Source organism: Chrysemys picta, chromosome 1 (assembly GCF_011386835.1).
Source record: "Chrysemys picta bellii isolate R12L10 chromosome 1, ASM1138683v2, whole genome shotgun sequence".
NCBI lineage: Eukaryota > Metazoa > Chordata > Testudines > Emydidae > Chrysemys > Chrysemys picta.
This window is the reverse complement of record NC_088791.1, coordinates 74,343,098-74,364,856: the sequence shown is the minus strand read 5'-3', so window position 1 is coordinate 74,364,856 and position 21,759 is coordinate 74,343,098. Positions and strand designations below refer to the sequence as shown.

The following is a 21,759-nucleotide window of genomic DNA, read 5'->3' as shown; positions in this document are numbered from 1 at the left end:
ATGACCTTTCAAGGTCCCTTCTAGTTTTATGAAATAGTATGTCTCCATATAAAAATTATATTTACTTTTTATCAAAATTATACATAGTTTATTAATTAATTTGCATCATACTCATTTTTGTAACCCATTCTAACAAAGTGTGGATCTTTGTCCCCCTCCAGTGGCTGATTCATATAAGAGGATAAGAATCTACTACAGCTATCACCTAAGAAATTGCTGCTTTTATATGGAGTAATAGAGGCTTTGCTTTTAGTTCTGCAGATCCACGGTTCGAACCCTGTAGACAGCCTAAGTGACATAGTTTATAATTTCATATTATATAATATAAAATCATACATATTTAAACCACAGGGTTTTTTTTAAAAAAAAGGGGAAATTCAACTTAAATAAAATTTGCATTTCATGAGTTTTAGGCAAAACTATAAAGGAAAAGGAAATTATTATCTGAGCTTTTAAATATAAATTTCAATCCTTCTAAATAAATAAATAAATAAAGATTTCTTTAAGATCCCAAATCATTAAGTGAGGCTTTGGTCTTGTGCTGGCACTCTGCCCAAGGGTAAATTTCACCTTAATACAATATTTGACTGAATAATAGATTTTAAAATTACAACTAAAATTATTTATAATCATTTTCCTCCCTCCCCTGCTGTGCCTTCCAAGAACCTCAGGATTATGTGTGATGTCACTGATAGCCGTAGCCAGGAGTATAAGAAATTCAGATTTTGGACTGTTCTGTTCAGCCAAAAGCAATATCCAGAGCTGCTCTCCCATAAGTACCGCCACAAGTCTGACTGACCAGGCAACTATAGAGGCTCTTCGCTACTCCAGGGGAGAATATCTCCCTCAGAAGCAGCAGCATAATGCTAAACTGAGAGCCCGAACCTGACTCCGGTCTGATTACCGTATGGCAACTGAGCTCATGGGAATCACACCAGAGATATACTGAACATGCTCAATACTTTCTCTGACATTCCAGGGTGGAGGAAGTGAGTTGTTCATGGGAAAGACATTGTAAAGGGGCTCTGGGGCCTAAAGATCATGTCTCTTTTCCTGGCACTTCAATTCCAGAGTTCAACCATGGGTTTAAAAAGAGATCTAACAAGCACAAATTTGCCTCCTAGACTGAGGTTACCCCCAACTCACATACCGCTGAGCACTGAGGAAGCTCACACTGATGATGGGGAGAGGGGTGGTTGAGTGTTCTCATACTCCAGTTATGGGGTAGAACCTGTGCAACAACAGTGTTGCACTCCACCCTCTCTGGAAAATTGGAGCAGGAAACCCTCACTTCCACCAGCCACCCACAGAGAGTAAACGCCATCCTTATGCACCAAGCAGTTAACTGACTTTTTTACTGGTAGTTTTGGGCTCCTTGGCCCAGCTCCCCAGGTCTCCTTGGCCTATCTGGGATTCAAGAAAAGGACTTGGATAGCAAGTGGCATTTATATAACCAGTTTCCTACAAGCAACTGCAAAACTCCCTGTAGCAGAGGATAGTGTGTGTGCTGAGAGGTTGATTTTGGTTGAAAAGAGTTGTCAGATGTCAATGGTGTTATCTATAGCTATCGGAGAAATACAGAAACCTGAAACAGTTGTAAGGCCAGATTTTCAAAAATGGACTCTTCTTCTGGATGCAAAATAATTTAGGGAATTTAGGTATTTAAGCAGCTGATTTCACCTATAAACTCTGACTTTTGGGTATCTAAAAAACTTGCATTGTACCTGAAAGTTGTCATTTAAGAAATTAAACAGTTCCATAGAAATTTGGAAAGGACGGTGACATAAGTACTTTGTGTTTTTCACTGCTAGATAACTTGATTCAAATAAAAAATTAGATTATCAAGACAAAGAGGTATGCAGGTCTTAATCAATCTTTCTCCCCTTCTACTAGAGCCAGATTCTGAAACGCTCACTCACTGAATAGCATCTATCTGAAAGTGTTACTCCATTGATTACAATGGAGTAATTTACAGAATAAGAGGATATTCAGTAGGAGCACAAGTAACAGAATCTGACCCTTCATGATTTGGGAACCCCAAGTTTATTTCTTGAAAAAACAGGGTCATTCTCTCACCTTTATCTCTGCTTCATTGTGCCACAGTTTTTCAAGATCCCTATGTGAAGAGCTACTAAGGCAAAGAAGCGTTGTTGGGGGATCTCTGAACCACGTAGACTGCAACAATAAAGGACAAGGAAGCAAAATCAATATTATCACTTTAAATTTCCTTTCTTATGAGGTGTTGTCAGCAAATTTTAATGTTACATTAGCATAGTCCTTATCTAATTTGTTTCCATTACTGCTGAGAACCTGCCTTCTCTGCTCCTCTCAGTGGGAGGCAGACAGAAATACTTTGGTTATAAAAAACACGTTTTAGAGGGGCTACGTGATGAATTCTGTGCCCCCTGCAATATCCTGTTGATCCTTTCCCCTGTGCAAAAGGATTTTTTTGTGTGTGCGTGATCAAATTATTTAATATGGGTGAAATGGAAAGCTAGCATTTTCCTGATTTTTTAATAGATTTAAAATGTATATAATCTGTATGATATTCAATACCGCTATATTAAATGTGATGTTATACTCTTTGTTTTAAAAGCTGCAAAAGCCAAATTCTTACTGTGGAGTGACGGGTTCCACAGTCTTTGAAGTCCAGGGGAGATGGCAGGTGCAGAATTTGGATCTGGAGCTGGCCACTGTTATAATAATTCACATATCGTTGATAAATTATCACAATGCTTATCCAATGAAGTGTGTCAAAACGTGTAACAAAATTGTATAATAGATGTCTTCTCTATGGTATATTTCTATATGCAATCCAGAAATGTTGAAACTTAAAATACAAAAGTATTTCCTTTACATGTTAGGCATTATCAAAGGAGTCCTAGTCCAAGAAAAAACGAGTCCTAGAACAGAAAGAGAAAAAAGTTTGGGATAGAGAAAAGAATATGTTCAAAAAAGGCAAGGAACTGCTTTTACTTAGGCTTAAATACTTTAACAAGGTTATTGGTGTAAATGAGGAGAGTTATTGTGCTGCATTACTGTTGCATTTAGCCTTGGAAGTATAAGTGTATCTCTGCTGTCCCAGGTACTGCCACCCACTTAACACTTTATGATACACTTTTAGGCATGAACTTCTGGAAGAAGCTCGGAGAAAGGGATTGCCTTTTGCACAGTGGGACGGGCCTACAGTGGTTGCGTGGCTGGAGGTAAGTGTTAAGAGGAGAACTTGGAAACATGGATCTTATTCACAGAACTTCTGTATTTATGTTACCCTCCCAAACTCTGAGAGACAGTATTTGGAAAGAAAGTTTGAATGTTTCTTTTTCTTACTTTCTATTAGCTGTAGTATCACTGCCAGCTGCAGGTGGATAAAGGATGAGGGGCTGAGACAGAAACTGCCGAGAGGGAGATAGAGGCAGGTTGGATGGAATGGGGGCAAAAAAAAAGGTTTATTACCTCTGAAGAATGCTACCCTAGAAAAACTGCAATTGAACACTGGGTTCCTGAGTCTCAATATTCCTCTGTCAGTAAATGTCTAGGAAACCCACTGTCAGAGTGTGTCTGTCTCTCTTATTTCCCCGAGTGGCAAATATGTGTAGAGGATCTTACCCTCACAAATAGTATGTAGTCATATAATTTAAAGACTTTTCATAACACGTAAGTACAAGGCGGGCAAATTAAGGCAAACTTAATACTGGCATTTGCTAAATTTTCATTGCTTGACTGTCATCTTAGTATCCTTTAAACGTAGTTATTTGGTGTGTAATATATGTATGTATAGCTTGGATAAATCTTAAGAGCTGTGAGCTTCCTAAACTAATGCTGATAAAGTGTCTCAATCTTGATCTGCATCCTCCTTGCTTGGAACAATGGGTATACACTTTTCCGAGACACTATTTGTGTCACACTAAGTGGTTGTTTCTGATGTAGATAAGTGTCTGCTATAGAGCTGATTAAGACCTGCACACTCCTTCTTACCCTTTAACTTTGAATCAAGTTCTACAGAAGTAAAGAACTCAAACTTAGGCCACTCTCCTTTCCAAATTGCTGTCATCTGTTCTAAGGAGCTGTTTAAGTGCAAACTAAATGGAGTGTTTGGCTTGGAGAGAGTCTGAAAAGGAGAAAAATCTAATTTATTTAAAGAATACATGTATAGAAAATATGAGAGAAGATGCATTATGAAGCTATGCATAATTTTTTCATAGTCCTTTGGCTAAGATCAGTTGTGCTGACAATTCTATATCTGGGCCCTGGACTCAATCTGCGTACATGTCCCTATTAAACTTTACATGGCAATTTAACTGGGTTTAGATAGTGCTTTAAATCTCAGTCCTGTATGTGTGGTGTGGGGCACTTCAAACAGGGGACTGTGCATCAAAAAAGAGACCCAATCTCTCCCTAAGCTTCTTGATATACCATATTTCAGCATAGCCTGCTCCCTACAGTGCTCTTTTGTAGAGCAGTGTATGGTGGAGAGACAGAGATCCATTTCCTCCCAGACTCTCCCCATCCTCTTTGTAGCACTCTACGCCTCATGGGGCATATGGAGGATCTGACTAAACTCCCCCTGGGCACTGGAACTGTGATGGTAGCGTCCCATTATGTAGGCCATCTGAGGTGTGGGCTATTTGCCCTCCTCCTGACCCTTTGTGCACCTGTCCCAGTCTGGCTCTTCAGAATGTCTTCATTTTCAAAAACAATGAGTGATATGGTTTTTTTAAATCACTGAACTGCAGCCAGAAGGGTTAGTATTCTTGAAGTGTGGTTTAGGCCTCCATATAGCTGAGAATTTTTATTTATCCTCAACAAGGTTTAGTGCTAAGTAACTGGTTCCCTGACAGACTATGATGATGAGCAAGTTACAGTGGTACCAGTGACAAACCATCAGAAAATTTCACTCCTACTATGGAAAAGGACAGTATGAAACTCAGTGACATCCAAGAGTAAAGTCTATGTCTGTCTACTTTCATGCAAAATTTCCAGTCTTTACTTGTTGATTTTTAATATGGTAAAAATGGGAATTTTCATAAGATTTGAGAACAATTCGGTGATATTTTCAGTCATTTTGAGAAGTCCTGCATTAGTGAATGTTGTAATGCTTGACAGAATATCATATTAGGTCTACATCTGAAGCAAATACTGGAGGGAGAGGAGGAATCTTGCCATTTTGCCTTTTCATAGCCCCTATTCTAATGAAACATGTCAAGTAATCCTTACAGATAGCTGCCTCACGGATCATCCCTTGAAGCATCAGGCAGTTTTAGTGCACTACAGCTTGGTACCAGGCACAACACTGCCCAAAAGGATGCAAAAGGGCACTCCATCAGCCTTGGGGAGTTGGAGGAAATTCCAAAAGGATAAGGTGTTGTACCCAAGATGCAGATCTGTGGAAAAATAAGTTTTCTCTATACTGAGCATTTTTAGCTCTTTGTAGATCCTGGGGTTCCCCGCCCCGTCGCCCCATCATATGAAATTTATCACACAGCTCTCTTCATGGTACACATTTCCAACCTGATGGTTTAGGTCTAATGTTGAGTATTTCATTTCAATGTAGGAGATTGTTAAATCAGACACACTTCTACCTGTCCCTGATGGCTGTCCAGGTGCATATGGATTAACCGATGCCATGTTTAAAAAATTTTCCATGCCTACATTTTCTCTCTTGGTAAAACAGCTTCTAATATCCAAAGACACTGGAGAGGATTTAGAGTTACATTTTCAAAATTATATGTTAATTTTGAATGTTCAACTTGAGACACACAGAACATGATTTTTCAGAGGTGTGGCGCATGTGACGCTCCCATTTACTGCAGATAGAGCTGCAGATGCTTAGCACCTATGAAAATGTTTCTAGTTCAAACAGGAATTGTTCTAACTCAAACAGGAATTCTTCTAAGTCAAACAGGAATTATTTTAGGGAAGTTCTATGGCCTGTGTTAGGCAGGAGATCAGACTAGTTCACAGTGGACACTTCTGGCCTTGGAATCTATTAATCTATGAAAATCCAGACCTAGTATTTTGAACTGGACACCCAAAATTATTGAACAATCTTGAAAATGTAATCCTTAAGTGGTACAGTATTATGGGTGCTCAGCAGGCACTCAGTTCCATGCTGATGGGTGTGGTATAGGAAACAGAACAGAAAAGAATGTTTCTACACTACCAGTAGCTAATACATTCATTTTTACACCTTATATTTGAAAAGTACAAATTTCTCAAGTTGGGCACCCAAAATCACTAGTCATGTCTGAAAATGTTGTCGAGTTATGTCTTTTGGTCCTCCTTCTGCACATTTCATTATAATTGAATATATTTCATACTGTGACTAGGAGCTCCCTGGATTTTGGGGGAGGGTATTTGGTTTTTTAGGAGGACCGTGTTTTAGAGGGTTCACATATGTATTTCTTTAATATGGAATTTTTTCCAGTGGATAAGAAGACCTGGGTGTTCTTGCAATCACAATAAGATGACACAACAGACAGTGTGTTTTTGCATGCCTAGAAGAAGGCAAAACAGTTGAGCACAGTTCAGACTTTTGGTCAGTCTCTGCTCATAAGAGGTCAGGAAAAGAATAGTAGGACTTTTGCAGGCAGGGATTTTGAGTGGCTCTGAAAACACTTTGCATATGTCTACACTTTGAGCTGGAGGTTTAAATTCTGAGGAGGTTGTGAAGGCTAGGACTATAACAGCGTTTAAAAGAGAACTGGATAAATTCATGGTGGTTAAGTCCATTAATGGCTATTAGCCAGGATGAGTAAGGAATGGTGTCCCTAGCCTCTGTTTGTCAGAGGGTGGAGATGGATGGCAGGAGAGAGATCACTTGATCATTGCCTGTTAGGTTCTCTCCCTCTGGGGCACCTGGCATTGGCCACTGTCGGTAGACAGGATACTGGGCTAGATGGACCTTTGGTCTGACCCGGTACGGCCGTTCTTATGTTCCAGTTCAAGGAAAGATACCTGTGCTAGCACTCATTGATCTAGCACACTCAAAATAGGGTGTAGCAGCCACGGCGCAAGGGACTACCCACCCTGAGCACAACCCATCCAAGAAGCTAGGTAAGTACTCAGGGCAACTACCCTATCAGTGGCTCATGCTGTTGTGGGTATACTCAATGTTCCACACACTAGCTGTCATTGAGCTAGTGCAGGTATGTCTCCTCAAGCTGGAATATAAACATACCCTAAGAAACATGCCTGTATTCGACATTCCTGGTATGGTTATGGAACACGAGAGAGCTAATGTGAAATCTCCAGTCGTGCTCAGGTCCAGAATTCCGAAGCCATTTCACAACATCAAAATCACTTTTTGATCACACTTTTGCCTGTGCAATGCCTGAATCTGCATGCGCAAAAGGGCCTTTCACAAACTGGTGATTTGAGTGCTTGAGTATTACCATAGTAATTCATGTGGCAGGTGTCTTAATAACTAAATCATGTATGAAATCTCAGAAATTGAGTTCTAGTGTCTTAAACTGGTGACTTTTTTCTCAACAGCTGTGGTTGGGAATGCCTGCATGGTATGTTGCTGCTTGCCGTGCAAATGTGAAGAGTGGAGCCATAATGTCTGCTTTGTCTGATACTGAGATTCAGAGAGAAATTGGAATCAGCAACCCTCTCCATCGCTTAAAGCTCCGACTAGCAATCCAGGAGATGGTATCACTTACGAGTCCATCAGCTCCTCCCACTTCTAGAACAGTGAGTCACGTTCAGCTAACTTTCTTTCTCACACTTGACACTATGTCAAAATCCATAGCAAAAGTTGTGTCGTACAAACCAAATCAAAATCACTCTGAATTGTCCTGAAGAGAGTGGAAGTGCCTTTCCTTGCTTGTTGATCATTGATACTTTCCTGTAAAAAATACATTTTTAACATTGTGCTTCTGATTAACCTTGAAATTACCTCAGTGATCAATATGAGAGAAGGGCAAACCTCAAAATGCTCACGCATACTATGCATAGATACCTAATGTTTGGAAACTTACTTGTACTTTTGCAGGTATTATATTTTCCCCTTTCTCCAAGTCACATCCTCTCCCCAAATGAACCAGATACTTTTCCTGCCCTGGCTCTTTCCTCCCATAGAATATTCTTGCCTCTCCTTCCTTCTACCTTTTTCAGTTATCCCCCAGCCTGGATCTGCTGTATCCTCCTGCTTATCTTTCCTTCCTAGGAGAGGCACCAAGAGTATGTGGCTATGCAGTGAGAAGAAGGAAGAGAGATAGAAAGTGTTTTATTTTCTATGTATAATGGTGTGGGTGATGGGAGGAGAGAGAGCAGGCAGGAGAAGAGTGCATATAGGAGAGAGAATGAAAGTGATGGGAAGAAGCCTGTTTGAAAGAGAACAAAGGTGAGAAATGGACGAGAATTTGAGAGGGTGAGAATCCTGTGTGTGTTATGGTAAGAGCGTGCATGGAGGTGGGGAGACGGAGAACAAAGGGGCCATGCTGGTGGGGAAAGAAATAAAGAATGGGAGTTAGGAAGGGAGAGAATCATGAGACAGATGGTGAACGCTAAGAAATAGATGACTGGAAGTAAGGTGAGAAAGCGGGCCTAGAAAGAGATATTGGAGGTCAGAGAAAGAGAAAAGGAGCTTGGACTGATGGGAATTGTGCAGAAGAGGTGAAGGGAAAAGGCTGAGAGGTAGAGACCCTGAAGGAAAAAAGGGTAGAAAGAAAGTCAAGAGAGGAGAACAGTAGGCAGCAGGAAAAAGAGATGAAGCAAATGAATCAAAGTGAGAAAAAAGGAGAGAAAAGAAAGAAATGAAAAAACCTAAGACAACACTCAGATTTAAGGATAGTATAAGTATAAGAATTTATCTTCCTATGCTGTATAGTATTTTCCTGTCAGAAACAGGGAAGCTGATTGAAAATGAAGGGGGTCCGGGGCAACATGCTGCCTGGGAAGGGGGTCTGGGCACTGAGCAGGGGTGGCTCCAGGCACCAGTGCAGCAAGTGCATGCCTGGGGCGGCCTGCTGGTCGCCGTGAGGGCGGCAGTCAGGCTGCCTTCGGCAGCGTGCCTGCGAGAGGTCCACTGGTCCCGCGGCTTCAGCGGCAATTCGGCGGCGGGTACGCTGAAGGTGCGGCACCGGCTGACCTCCCACAGGCATGCCGCCGAATCCGCATTACCAGCAGACCTCCCGCAGGCACGCCGCCGAAAGCCACCTGACTGCCGTGCTTGGGGCGGAAAAATACATAGAGCCGCCCCTGGCACTGAGCCTTGGTTTGGATCAGCATCCAAAAGTCTGGATGCTTATTCAAACCCCTGTATACAAATCTCTTGAGTCTGCAAAGTGAGTTTTGAACTTTCTAGAGATTAAGCTATTTTGTAGCCTCTGCTACATGTTAATTTTAGTCAGATGCAAATACAAGTACACTTAGTTTTATGTAAATTGTTTTCAGGTCTATACGTGGAAGCTGGGCTGAAATATGGAGACAGAATTAAGGGGATTTTTAAATGTGCAGTGTAATATATTACACTTGTTCTTCCATTGAAGAGATTGTTTGAACAGTGAGGATATTTGAATATTTCTCTACCTTCTCTTAACTTCCATATTCTTAACTTCTTAATTTCCATATTTTAAATGCTCAATGATAATGAACTGTGTTGCACATAAATTTTAAATCTATTGCTGAGTAACATAATATAAGGAAACAATTGCAGACACAGATCTGAGCAAGTGAATTTTATCTGTCATAGTGAAATGTATCTTGAACAAACAGTAGTTGTAAGTCACTGCATGATCAGGTGGCTATAAGACTTTTTACAGCACTGCTCAATTTTCTGCTGTCAGTATGATGTCATATATAATTTGCACCACTTGATCTGCACAATCAGTTTTTCTATAGAGTGCCCATACTGGTGGTTTTTGATCCCTATGATATTTAAACATCTTTTAGAGCTTTATGTATGCAATCAAAATATGTCAGCTATTCCAGTAACTGCTAAGGGCCAAATTCTGTTACTCTTACTTTGAGGAGGACCTTATTTCTACTACTCAGAGTGCTGCTCCTTGAAGTGGTACTATCCAAGGTACCGCTATCAGTAACCTGGCCCTAAGAATCTGGCATATGTACTCAAAATCTGATGGCTTTCCTCATTCAAGGATGAATCTTGCTCTCATTGAAGACAATAGCAAAAACCATGATGACTTAGGGTAAATTTTCAAACAAACACACCTAAGTACCATTTTCAAAAGTGGCTCAGGCACTGAGAAGTCTGAGTTTCATTGAAAGTCAAATTTTACCCTGAACATCTCGGTTTCTCTACTCCCATTACTGAGGCACCTTTAAAATATATAGTTACACAGCTCAAGAAAAGCATTGATGTTTACCTGATGAGATGTCACGTATTCAGGCTAGAAATATTAGGGTAGATTGGGCTTTTTGCACTTAGCCCTGAGGGATGGATGGCACACAGCTGTACCGTGAGTCAGAAGTCCTCTGACCTCTCTCTTTCTCCAGAAGGAAGTTAATTTACTGCAGCCTATGACCTTGTGTGCTCAGCCAGCTCTTAAACCCCCTTACTTCCCTGCCTGGTCTCACGGGGGCAAGTCAGACTCTAACCCTTATTAAAAACAATGGAATGAGGGGGAAAAGCGAACATTTTTAACAGAAATTCTTCAAGAATGTTTGACATACAGAACTGTAGGGAAAGGGATCTTATGTTACATCACAATGCAACTGCAGTATGTGTGCAGAATTTTTAGGCTGGAAATTGATCACCACATTAGAACTCTCCTCAGGATTCAGTTACCACATAAAAGCTTACGTCGGCTCTTTGTGTGATAGACTTGCTTTAACTGTTATTCTTTCCTTTTTAATGGTATTCAGAGAATTTCCACCACATTAGGAATAAGACATTTCATCCACCACTTCTGGTTAATAAACAATCATCTGTTAAGATCTTAGTGAAAGATGTAAAGCAAGTTGTCTAAAGTTCTCTCTAGTTGCAGTTTGATTGAGGCAAGAACATGGTTGTGCTGATTGTGATGCTATACGCTGTTAACTTACAGTGGTGCTGCCTTTCTTCTTTAACACTGCTTACCTAATGTGGATTCTACCTGCTTCCCTGTGGGCCTTGTTAACAGCCCTCAGGCAATGTTTGGGTGACCCATGAAGAAATGGAAAATCTTGCAGCTCCAGCCAAAACGGTTAGTCTTTCCAATTTTATTTAAACAACAATGATATTTATTTTAATGCCAAGAACACAACTGAAGTGTATGTAGTTGTTTACAATTGTCAGATCACCTGTAGACTGTTTCTCAAATATAAAGTTAGAAAAAACATAACACTTCCCTAAAATATAAAATACCAAATGTATTACAGTCACAGAAACTATATTAACTTGCACACAGTACTGAAGTTTCACTGTACAGCTGTAGTTCCGTTTTCTGAAACATTAATTTGAATGTCACGCTCTGTTGAATATGAAGGAAGAGTGTTTAATATAAGGGAACACTGTCAATTTGAAATCTAGTCTTAAATCTTAAATCTAGTGTTAAAAATGAGTCTATAGCAGTTTCAGTACTGCCCTTGCCCCTAAGCCTCCTTGCTAGTATCACTTTAAATAGAAGTTTGTAATAATGATGACGCTGAGAGATGTCAATCTAGAGGAAGCCTAAACAGTATGTAATCAGGACAAAAATGCTTTAGCTAGAATTCTCTCTTTGAAAACCAGACCAAGTTGTTCACATTTCTGGGACTTAGGGTGACTATTGTGCCATTGATTTTTTGGCAAATATCTTACTGATTTTGGTAGAGACTTAAAATGTATGGCAATATGTATCCCCCAGTCAATGGCTCAGATTTTTTTCATTCCCCAAAACCTCAGAGTTAGAATTATATTTTTGTTTTCAAAGGTAAGGTTGTTCTATGCCAGCATGAGACCATGTTTGTAAGCAATTAACTAAGCTTAAAACGAAAGATGTATGAAACCTTATCTTCAGTTCAGAATAATTTATGGTTAGCCCAGCCCATAAATGGCAGGGGAGGTGCTAAATCTACATTTTAATGCAGCAAAGATGGATTTGTTTCACATTTTCATTTGCTATAATGTTTTACATATTCACTATAAATTTCACGGAGTGATTTCCTTACCAATTATTTTTTACAACCAAGCTGCCTCTCAGCTTTATCATTATTGGTAAAGAAAACACTAACACAATAACAACACCTTTAGCACCAACAAACAGAGCTAGCCCTGGAAAATTGACCAGGAAAAGATAACATACTTTTGGTACAAGAAAGTGAGTGGCTTTATTGCAGTGTGTTGTACAAAATGTTACTGTTAACAGAATTGAATGGAACTGTTACTTTGCCCGTTGAGTATGTGCAAGTCAAACACGAGAGCTTTACAAGTCTTCACAGATCTGAATCAGGGCAAAATTTCAACCATTCTGCCTGTAAACGCAGCTTTACATTATGAATGTTTTGAGACTTTGCTGAACAAAACAGTGGGTTACCCCTAATTTGCAATATTTTGAGGCAAAATGGCAAAATTTTGACTTTAGTAGCTGCTTTTGTAAGGGAGTTTGAGATGAACTTGTAAAATTTCACAAAACTATGAAGGTTTTTTTATATCTTTAATATTTTCTTGATTTGTCAGTACTAAGAAGTTATTTACTCAACCTTAATTATAATGGTGTCAGTTTTGTAGTTTAGCTAAGCAGTTTGCCATTGACACTAGGTCAAATGCATTATCAGCATTTTTCTTTGTACTAGAATTGTTAACATTTGCATTATAATCACCTTTTGCTTCTTGACTTGTGTTTTTTGTATTTTTACCTGCTTTTCTAATGGCTCCTTGCTGATAATACAGAAAGAGTCTGAGGAAGGCAGCTGGGCCCAGGTATGAATCTTTTGACTTTACACTTTTTGGGATGGAAGACTAATAATAATTTAATTAACATAGTAATAGAAAACCTTGTAACATTTTATCAGCCATTGTATGAATCTAATGCTGTGATTTACTCCTACTAGTTTAAGTATAATGACTATTTTTTACATTTTTAATTCAAAGAAAATCTTTTCTAGACAGGTTTGTTACATAAAACATAGACAGCATATTTGCAGCAAATATTTTCCTTTATATAAATTGCTATGATCTTTTGTAACCAGATATTTTAAGGAGACTCAACACAATCCTTCATTTTGTGCATATATACTTTGCACACATATCCATTATTTGCACTAGTATGATTTGCTTTTGCTTGGGATGATGAGGAAGTAAAACACAACACACTAGTAAGCAGATTAATGGCAATGGCTGCAAATGCCTTGTTACTCTGCAGTCCCTAATGCTCATAAAGAATGAGTATGTCTGCTACATGACCTCGACACCAGCAAGATGCAGCTCCCAACCATACCGGTATTGGTTAGAAACATGTTTGCTCACGAGGGATGGGGGATGTACATGCAGGCACGCCGACAGGGGAGGCCAAAGGGGGCAATTGCCCAGCAGCCCGGGTGATTTAAAAGGGCCCAGGGGCCCCTGGCCGCTGCTGCAGTACCGGTGGCCGGGAGCCCTGGGCCCTGTTAAATCACCTGGGCAAGCCACAGGGCTCCTAGGTGCGTGTGGGGTGGTACCGGCAGCGGCAAAGGCAGCTGACCCGGCCTGTAGAAGCCCTGGCCATGCGGAAGAGCATGCTCAGCAGCTTGCTGAGCACCAGCAGTGCAGTCGGCAGCAGATCAGGCCCACTGCGTGGTCTGCCCTGGGGCCCGGAATTGCTGTCGGTGGGCCTGTGTACATGTAGTCAGTAGTAAGGCCCTGCATGCCTCATGTCCTTCCCACGCTGTCCTTAGAATAGCTTTTCCTAAATGCATGCCCAAGTTTGGGGCAATTAGGTCACAACACACTGAGTTTATGTGCTGCTTATCCAGATGGGCTATTAATGTCAGGCTATTGTGAAGGGTACAGGTACGGTTCCTGTTCCTACTGGCAATGTCTTTCAAACCCTGCCAGCACAGAAAAGACCTCTCTTGTTCTGGCTACCAGTGTCTGTGGAAGGCCATCCAAGTCACAGACATGGCATGCTCCCCCTTCATGACGAAACAATCAGTAAACTATGTGGAAGAAAGGATGATAGGTCAGCTGGAGGCATCCTGACACCATCCTGTAGTGGGTTCATAGAAAACTTGGATCCTCATTTATATGTATGTGCTGCAGGGGTAACTGAAGGTACAACCAAGTGCCTGCACAATTTTTGTATACATTTTTGGAGGTTCTTTGCGTGTGTCATTTATAGAATACGGGATCAGATTTTTAAAGGTATTTAGGCACCTAACTCCCATTGAAATCAATGGGAGTTAGGTGCCTAAATATCTAAAAATTTGGGCCTAGATGCTCTGCACGTAAAGTCTATAACCATCATGTACTTCACATATGGAAGCTGAAAGGCCCTATTAATTGCACTAAAGGCTAAATGCCCAGGAACTACTAGAAAGAACACCCTTTGCAAATTGTGTTTAGGATCAACAGTCAGAGCAGACTGGCTTCACTTTGATAACCCAAAGTGCCGCATGCTGAGATGACACAGCTATCAAGGAAATTGTGCTAGTTCTTGGAGCTGAACCATTAATGTAGAAGCTTTTCAGTATATTACACAGTTTCAAAGATTTTTTTATTAATTATTATTATTTTATTTGAAAACCACACCATATACTACCAAGTCCATTTAAATCATAGATCACCGTATTGTAGGCTTGGAAGGGACCTCAATAGGTCATCTAGTCCAGTCTCCTATGCTGAGGAAGGACTAAGTATTATCTAGGTCATCCCTGACAGGTGTTTGTCTGCCCTGTTTTTAAAAATCTCCAAGGACAGTGATTCTACAACCTCCCTAGGTGACTTGTTCCAGTGCATAACTACCCATATAGTTAGGAAATTTTTCCTAATGTCTGAACTAAATCTCCCTTGTTGCAGTTTAAGCCCATTACTTCTTGTCCTGTGCTCAGTGGATAAGGAGAACGATTTATCACCCTCCTCTTTTTATAATAAGTACATACTTAGAATCATAGAATATCAGGGTTGGAAGGGACCTCAGGAGATCATCTAGTCCAACCCCCTGCTCAAAGCAGGACCAATCCCCAGACAGATTTTTGCCCCAAATTGCCCCCTTAAGGATTGAACTCACATCCCTGGGTTAGGAGGCCAATGCTCAAACCACTGAACTATCCCTCCTCCCTTGAAGACTGTTATCATGTCCCCTCTCAGTCTTCTCTTCTCCAGACTAAACAAACACAGTCTTTCCTCATAGGTCATGTTTTCTAGACCTTTAATATTTTTTTGTTGCTCCCCTCTGGGTTTTCTCCAATTTGTCCACATCTTTCCCAAAGTGTGATGTCCAGAACTGGACACAATACTCCAGTTGAGGCTTTATCCGTACTGAGTAGAGTGGAAGAATTACTTCTCGTGTCTTACTTACACAGTGGTGCAAGTAGATTTTAATTCTTCTCCGTACGTCTAGGCAACTCATGGGAGGGACACAAAGGGGAGCAACAGCTAATGGGGAGGCATGTAACTGCCCATGTGACTCCTCCCTGCCCCTAGCCCCCCATGCTCTCCCCGTCCCACGTTACTGGGGTGGGCTCTATCATCCCGTTGTGCCAGATACAGATTTCTGAACTGCAGGGCTCCCGGGAACCGCAGGGGCAAAAGGACCACTGGCGGCCCCATGCTGGCAGCACCTCCAGTGCAGCTGTACTGCCCCCAGCCCTGACCTCTGGCGGGGCTGTACAGACCCTAGACAGGAGACGCAGCTGTGTGGAAGGGCTGTGGGTGGGGCTGGGTGTGATACAGCTGCGGTTCCTGGGAAACTTGCAGTTCTGAAAATGGTTCTTTCTGGTACAACGTACTGGCAATAAATATCTTAATGGTACGGTGTACCTGATCGTACCTGCTTACTTGCACCCAGGGCAACTACTGTTTTTGCCGCCCCAAGCAGTGCGCCGAATTGCCGCCGTGGATGGCAGGGGCAGTCCGTGTGCCATTAGGGCGGCATGTGCGTTTCCGCGGCGGTGGCAATTCGGCGGCAGTTTCTGTCTTCAGCCGGAAGTCAGAAGCCACCGAATTGCCGCTGCAGACAGCTGACCATAGAAGCTGCCGCCAAATTGCCGCAGCCGCGGAAACGCGCGTGCCGCCCTAACGGCACACGGACTGCCCCCGCCATCCGCGGCGGCAATTCGGCGCCCTGCTATGGTGGCAAAAACACATGGATTGCCGCCCCTTGCAGATTGCCGCCCCAAGCACCTGCTTGGAATGCTGGTGCCTGGAGCCGGCCCTGCTTGCACCACTGTACTTACAACACTCCTGCTAATACATCCCTGAAGGATGTTCATTTTTTTCAACAGTGTTATATTGTTGACATATTCCGTTTGTGATCCACTATAACCCAAGATCCTTTTCTGCAGTACTTCTTCCTAGGCAGTCATTTCCCATTTTCTATTTGTGCAATTGAATATTCCTTCCTAAGTGGGGTACTTTGCATTTGTCCTTATTTAATTTCATTCTATTTACTTCAAATCATTTCTTTGGTTTGTCCAAATCATTTTGAATTCTAATCCTGTCCTCCAAAGCGCTTTCAATCCCTTCTAGCTTGGTATTGCCCACAAGCTTTTTAAATGTACTCTCTATACCATTATCCAAATCATGTACGAAGAGATTGACTAAAACTGGACCCACTTTTAGCTAATTCTTAAGACTGGCTGCAGTATGCTTATCTGAAATTCATCACACTCACACGAAATAACAGGATTTTATTAGAAGTTTTATTAGAAAATGGAGAGAAAATCCAAGGTAAAATTATATAAATCATAAATTTTAATCTACAAGCAGCCTTGCCTATTTAGGGCACAAGTTTATGGTTTCAGATAGATCAGAGAATCAAATATTTATATTCTTGGACTTCTGTGTCTGTCCAGCTGCTGTCAGGTCTCTCGCTCCTTTTTGGCATCCCTCTTTCCCTCAGCATATGACACATCCCTTCATATATACCCAGTTCACGCTCATGAATAGGTGTCAACCTCTGCATCATCATTTTAGCTATTATACCTATTAACTTTAGGGGGCAAACTGAAAAAATTAGTGGTAACTTTCCAAACTATACTCACAAACCAAGCTCTACTCACTAGATTTGCCACAGATCTTCATAATATACTAGTCCGTCTTTCTTACACAGAATCAGCAGTGAGATAGTTCACAATAGCAACATTTTAATTATCATCATTTTGCCTCTGAATAATCACGCTCATTGAAATTAATACCACAGTTCAGAGCTATTGTTACAGGCTGGTTGCAGACTCAGGCGAACTTTCATACATCAAGTATCGGGGGTAGCCGTGTTAGTCTGTATCTCCAAAAACAACAAGGAGTCTGGTGGCACCTTATCTGTTAGTCTTTAAGGTGCCACCAGACTCTTTGTTGTTTTCATACATCAGTTACACTTGGGTTACATTTTGAAAAAACTGAAAAAATAGCTAGAGACTTCTTAAAAGAAGCTGAGACTCAAAATAACAAGGTGGCAGCTCCGGGAAGCTGTGTGTATATTGGACTGCCACATATCCCCTCCCAAATTCAAACCATGATCAGCATCTTGACAATGAGAATTGTTCATATCCAGTGCTTTGAAATTATCTGCTCTATTGTTTATCCATTAATTGTACAAAGCCCTGGCTGGGATGATTTAGTTGGGAATTGGTCCTGCTTTGAGCAGGGGGATTGGACTAGATGACCTCCTGAGGTCCCTTCCAACCCTGATATTCTATGATTCTATTATTCTAATTAACTCCAGGTAGTTGACACCTTGATAAAGGATACTCTGGACACTTCCTAAATACATATACCAGGCTACAAATTTTGTGGTTTACAAGCAATTGATGCAAGGTAAAAAAAATTCTAGTGATGACAAGCCCTTGATGTGCCCATAATTTTATCTGTATACTGTGACGGGTTGGATACCCCTTCCAGGGCACCACTTGATGTGCCGGGGTCCCACTGAGCCTGCCCATTCCACCAGCCTGGGCTCCCTCACCCTGTTCGGCTGTGCCAGGACCTTAAGCCTTCTCCAGCACACACAAGTAGGGACACACCCAGCTGCAAATGGTGACAGAGACACTGAGATCAGCTCTGTGTGGGAAGAATCATCTCAGTGATTACCCAGCACCCAAGTGCACACCTCCTTTGGGATGCAAACCAAAAATTGTATTGTCTTGCACTGTATAGAGATCGATATAGTGCAAGCTCATAAATTCGCCCCTCCCTCAAAGTGGAGGAAGATATGCACAGCCCCCCCCCCGCCCCAAGTTATAAGTTCCACAAACTGGGTTTTAGAAAACAAAAACAAATTTATTGACCACAAAAGGTAAATTTTAAGTGATTAGAAGAGATAGCAAACAGAACAAAGCAGATTACTGAGCAAATAAAAAAACGCAAACTAGGCTGGATACATTAAAGAAATTGGCTACAAATTGTAATTTCTCACCCTAAATGTTGTTTCAAGCAGGTGGCAGGTTTTTTTTTTAAGGTAAACTGCACTGCTTGCAGCTTAGATCTCCAGGAATTCCTCTTACAGGCTGATCTGTCTCACCTGGACTCAGTCCCCTGTGTCCCTCCCCAGCTTAGTTCCTTGTTGCTTCAGGTGTTTTCAGCAGACTTCCTTCTTGGGTGGGGAGGCAGTGGAGAAGAGCCTAGATTAACTCACTCCCCTGCCTTAAATAGGATTTACATATGGCGGGAATCTTTTGTTTCCTAGCCCACCCCCTTCCAGTGGAAAAATACCAGCTCAAGATGGGACCCTGTACCATGTGACATGGTCACATGACCTTTTAGTGTCAAAGCAGCATTCCAGGAAGCTTCTCAGGAAGGCGGGAGATTAGTATCTTGAAAGTTCTTTTGTCCTTCTTAATGGCCCATCAAGGCTCATTGCCTACTGTCTGATGGGCATTCCCCCAAGTACACACACAGTTGTAATTGCTACATAGTCAACATACCTAACTTCAGATACAGAAATGATACATGCATACAAATTGGATAATCACATTCAGTAAATCATAACCTTTCCACTGATATCTCACATGACCCATCTTGCATAAAATATATCTTAGTTTTGCCACATTCATATCATAACAATATTTCTATGAAGAATATGGGGCATAATGTCACATATACAACTTGGTTAGGAAGTCTTTTTCCACGTGTGTAACTGTTCAAGTCCCCCTCTGTCTTCTTAACCCAAGGTTAGGTTAGCGTTCTCTCCCTACACCAAAAGGACTACCTTCCTTGTTTTAAGATGTTTTTGAATTCTAATTAGGGTCTCACTGTCCCGAGTTCAAGTATTAAACTAAATGTGATAGTCAATAAGTCCCTCTTACTAATTAATTAAATACAGGTTTTTTTTTCTTTGATGGTAACTGACAGAGGCTAATTCTCCCCCATCCCAAGGTTCATAGAGTACACATACATTTTGATCCCATGCCACCACCTCCTGTCCACTCCTTTTCATACTAGCCATTTGGGGGCAGCACAGAGCCTTTTCCCCCATGTCATGCAAAAGGTGCAAAGAAACCCACAGCATGACTACTCCCCCTGCTTGCCCGCTCCCCCCATAGAATGGAGCAGAGGGCTTTGCATCAGACCGCTACACCAGAGGTGAATGTGCAGCTTCCCTGAGCAAGCTCAGCATGGATACTCCCTTCATTATATTTTACACTTGAAAGAGCAACCTCTTTACATTTACAGGAAATTCAATTAACTTTTTCCAAAGAAGTGGTGTAAATAAAGCAGCTAGAGGCAAATGAAATGTTTGCATTTGGTTCATGTAAATGTGTGGATTTCAGTGAAAAAAATATCCAACTAAAAAGAGGGTGACAGCAAAGTACTACTGTAGGTGTCAGCAGCTAAGGGAAGACTATATATGTAGAAAGGTAATATATATATATACTGTGTAATAGCTAGAAACACAGTGTTCCTCTTGAACATCAGTGTTTGTTTTTATGTATATACTTTAGGCACAGTAGACTCTTTTTAGAAACAAATATTGGTGTTTGAATATTCTTCACTTGAGTGAAGCTAAAATTGGATTTCAAAGTTTACAACGACATTGGCCACTGAGCAAAACTGTAACATCATACGACCGTTGATGTTATACCAATCTGACATTAACATCAAAAGTTAAATCATCTTGATGGCTTGTGGTTTATCTCAAGGAGAAAAAAGCCTGGCGTTTTAAACTAAACAGTTGCACTGTTATGCAAAAATTGCCATTAGAACATGTAGTTCACAACTAGCTGCCAAGCACGTAGATAATGTAAGCAATGAAGTAAATCATTTCTACAGTTATATTTGTCAGAATCCAATTTTGTGCCACATAATTTTAATGTACATGAGTGTTAAACTTCTAAGTTGTATATTCATTACTATTAAGTTTATTGTGATTATCCATTACAGATATTTGATAAGCAGTACCAGACAGACATTTTTTTTTATTATTTCCTTGCTGTGTATAGTTTCCAGTTCTGAAAACCAACACACTTTACAAAACAACTGGAACACAAAAAAAGAAACAATATACCTGCATGCCTTTTGCAGACTAATCTTTATTTGGCTGTAAAAGACATGCAATTTCATCCTTTAATACATATGTAGGCATCACTTCTACTTCTAATCAAAATGAGCCAAAATATCATTTCAGTATCTGAAAGAACAGAACTTTTAACACCTAATTCCTCTAATTCAGTTTTATCAATAGCCTTCTGTTAGCTATAAGAATAATATTACTAATCAAGAAAAAGTGCAGGAATTATTTTTTCCAAATTCTAGTTTCTTGTAGTAGGCTTCTGTAGGCCCATTTCTGCTCTTCACAACTCCAGATGATTGATTTATTATTTGTTTATATTGGAGTAGTGACTAGTCACCCCAGTCAGGGATCAGAGCCCTCTTTTGTTCTTCACGATGTACACATAACTAAAAGACAGTTTCGGACCCAAAGAGTTTGTTACCATCTAAGTATAAGACAGGAAACTATTGCCATAACAAGCAATGGTCACAAAAATGTGTTTTATTATGAGAAGTGAGAGATTCTAAAAAAATAAATAAATAAAAATGTCCTGCATTTTTTAGGTTGTCTTCAATGGGATTGCACAGAGCACTAGTGAAGGCAGAATCTCTCTCTTTCTAAAATATGGATTATATACTTCAAATAAACCATACAAAAATAGTTCAATGTGCATTTACATCACACTCTGTAATGGGGTTCACTCACCACTGTGGCACCTCCTGCTGGCTGTCCTGGGGATTAGATCAGTTTGCCAGTGCGCCCTCCTCTTGTGGTGCCTTGCTGCCATCACTTCTGCTCTAGGACCCACATCTCTCCAAGGACCACGGTGCCCTCTTCAGCAACACAGCCCTCTGTCCGTGCCACACACTGTGCTCCCCACTTCCAGGGAACATGAAGTCCGCTGTTCAGTCACTTGGGCTACTGCAGCAAATTGTCAGGCCATTTCCTTGTGGCCCAAGCATCCTCCTTGCCTCAGGGCCTCGGCTTGCAAACCCAGCAGCCAGCCAGGAGCTGTGTCTCGCTTCCCCGGTCCCTACTAGCAGCACTGCTCTGTCCAGGGTGCTGGCAGATCTCTCAGCCCTCCAGGGACACAGTCCTTCCTCCCTGAGCTCCCAGCAAAGAACTGCCTTCCTCTGTCTTGAAGCTTCCTTTTTATATAGGCCTGATTGGCCCTGATTGGCTGCCTCCTGCACAGCCTCCCAAGGGCTCT

General features: G+C 41.1%; 1 protein-coding gene across 7 annotated transcripts in view; it reads left to right on the top strand.

Annotated features, from left to right (window-relative positions):
- PPFIA2 (PTPRF interacting protein alpha 2) overlaps positions 1-21,759 on the top strand; it is a 642,070-nt gene that overhangs the window by 599,701 nt on the left and 20,610 nt on the right. For all 7 annotated transcript variants that reach the window (XM_065559858.1, XM_065559854.1, XM_008166061.4 and 4 more), the window contains 4 exons: positions 3,125-3,206; positions 7,495-7,695; positions 11,088-11,150; positions 12,818-12,847. In XM_065559858.1, coding sequence (XP_065415930.1) covers positions 3,125-3,206; positions 7,495-7,695; positions 11,088-11,150; positions 12,818-12,847 — 376 coding nt within the window. The remainder of the gene's footprint in view (positions 1-3,124; positions 3,207-7,494; positions 7,696-11,087; positions 11,151-12,817; positions 12,848-21,759) is intronic.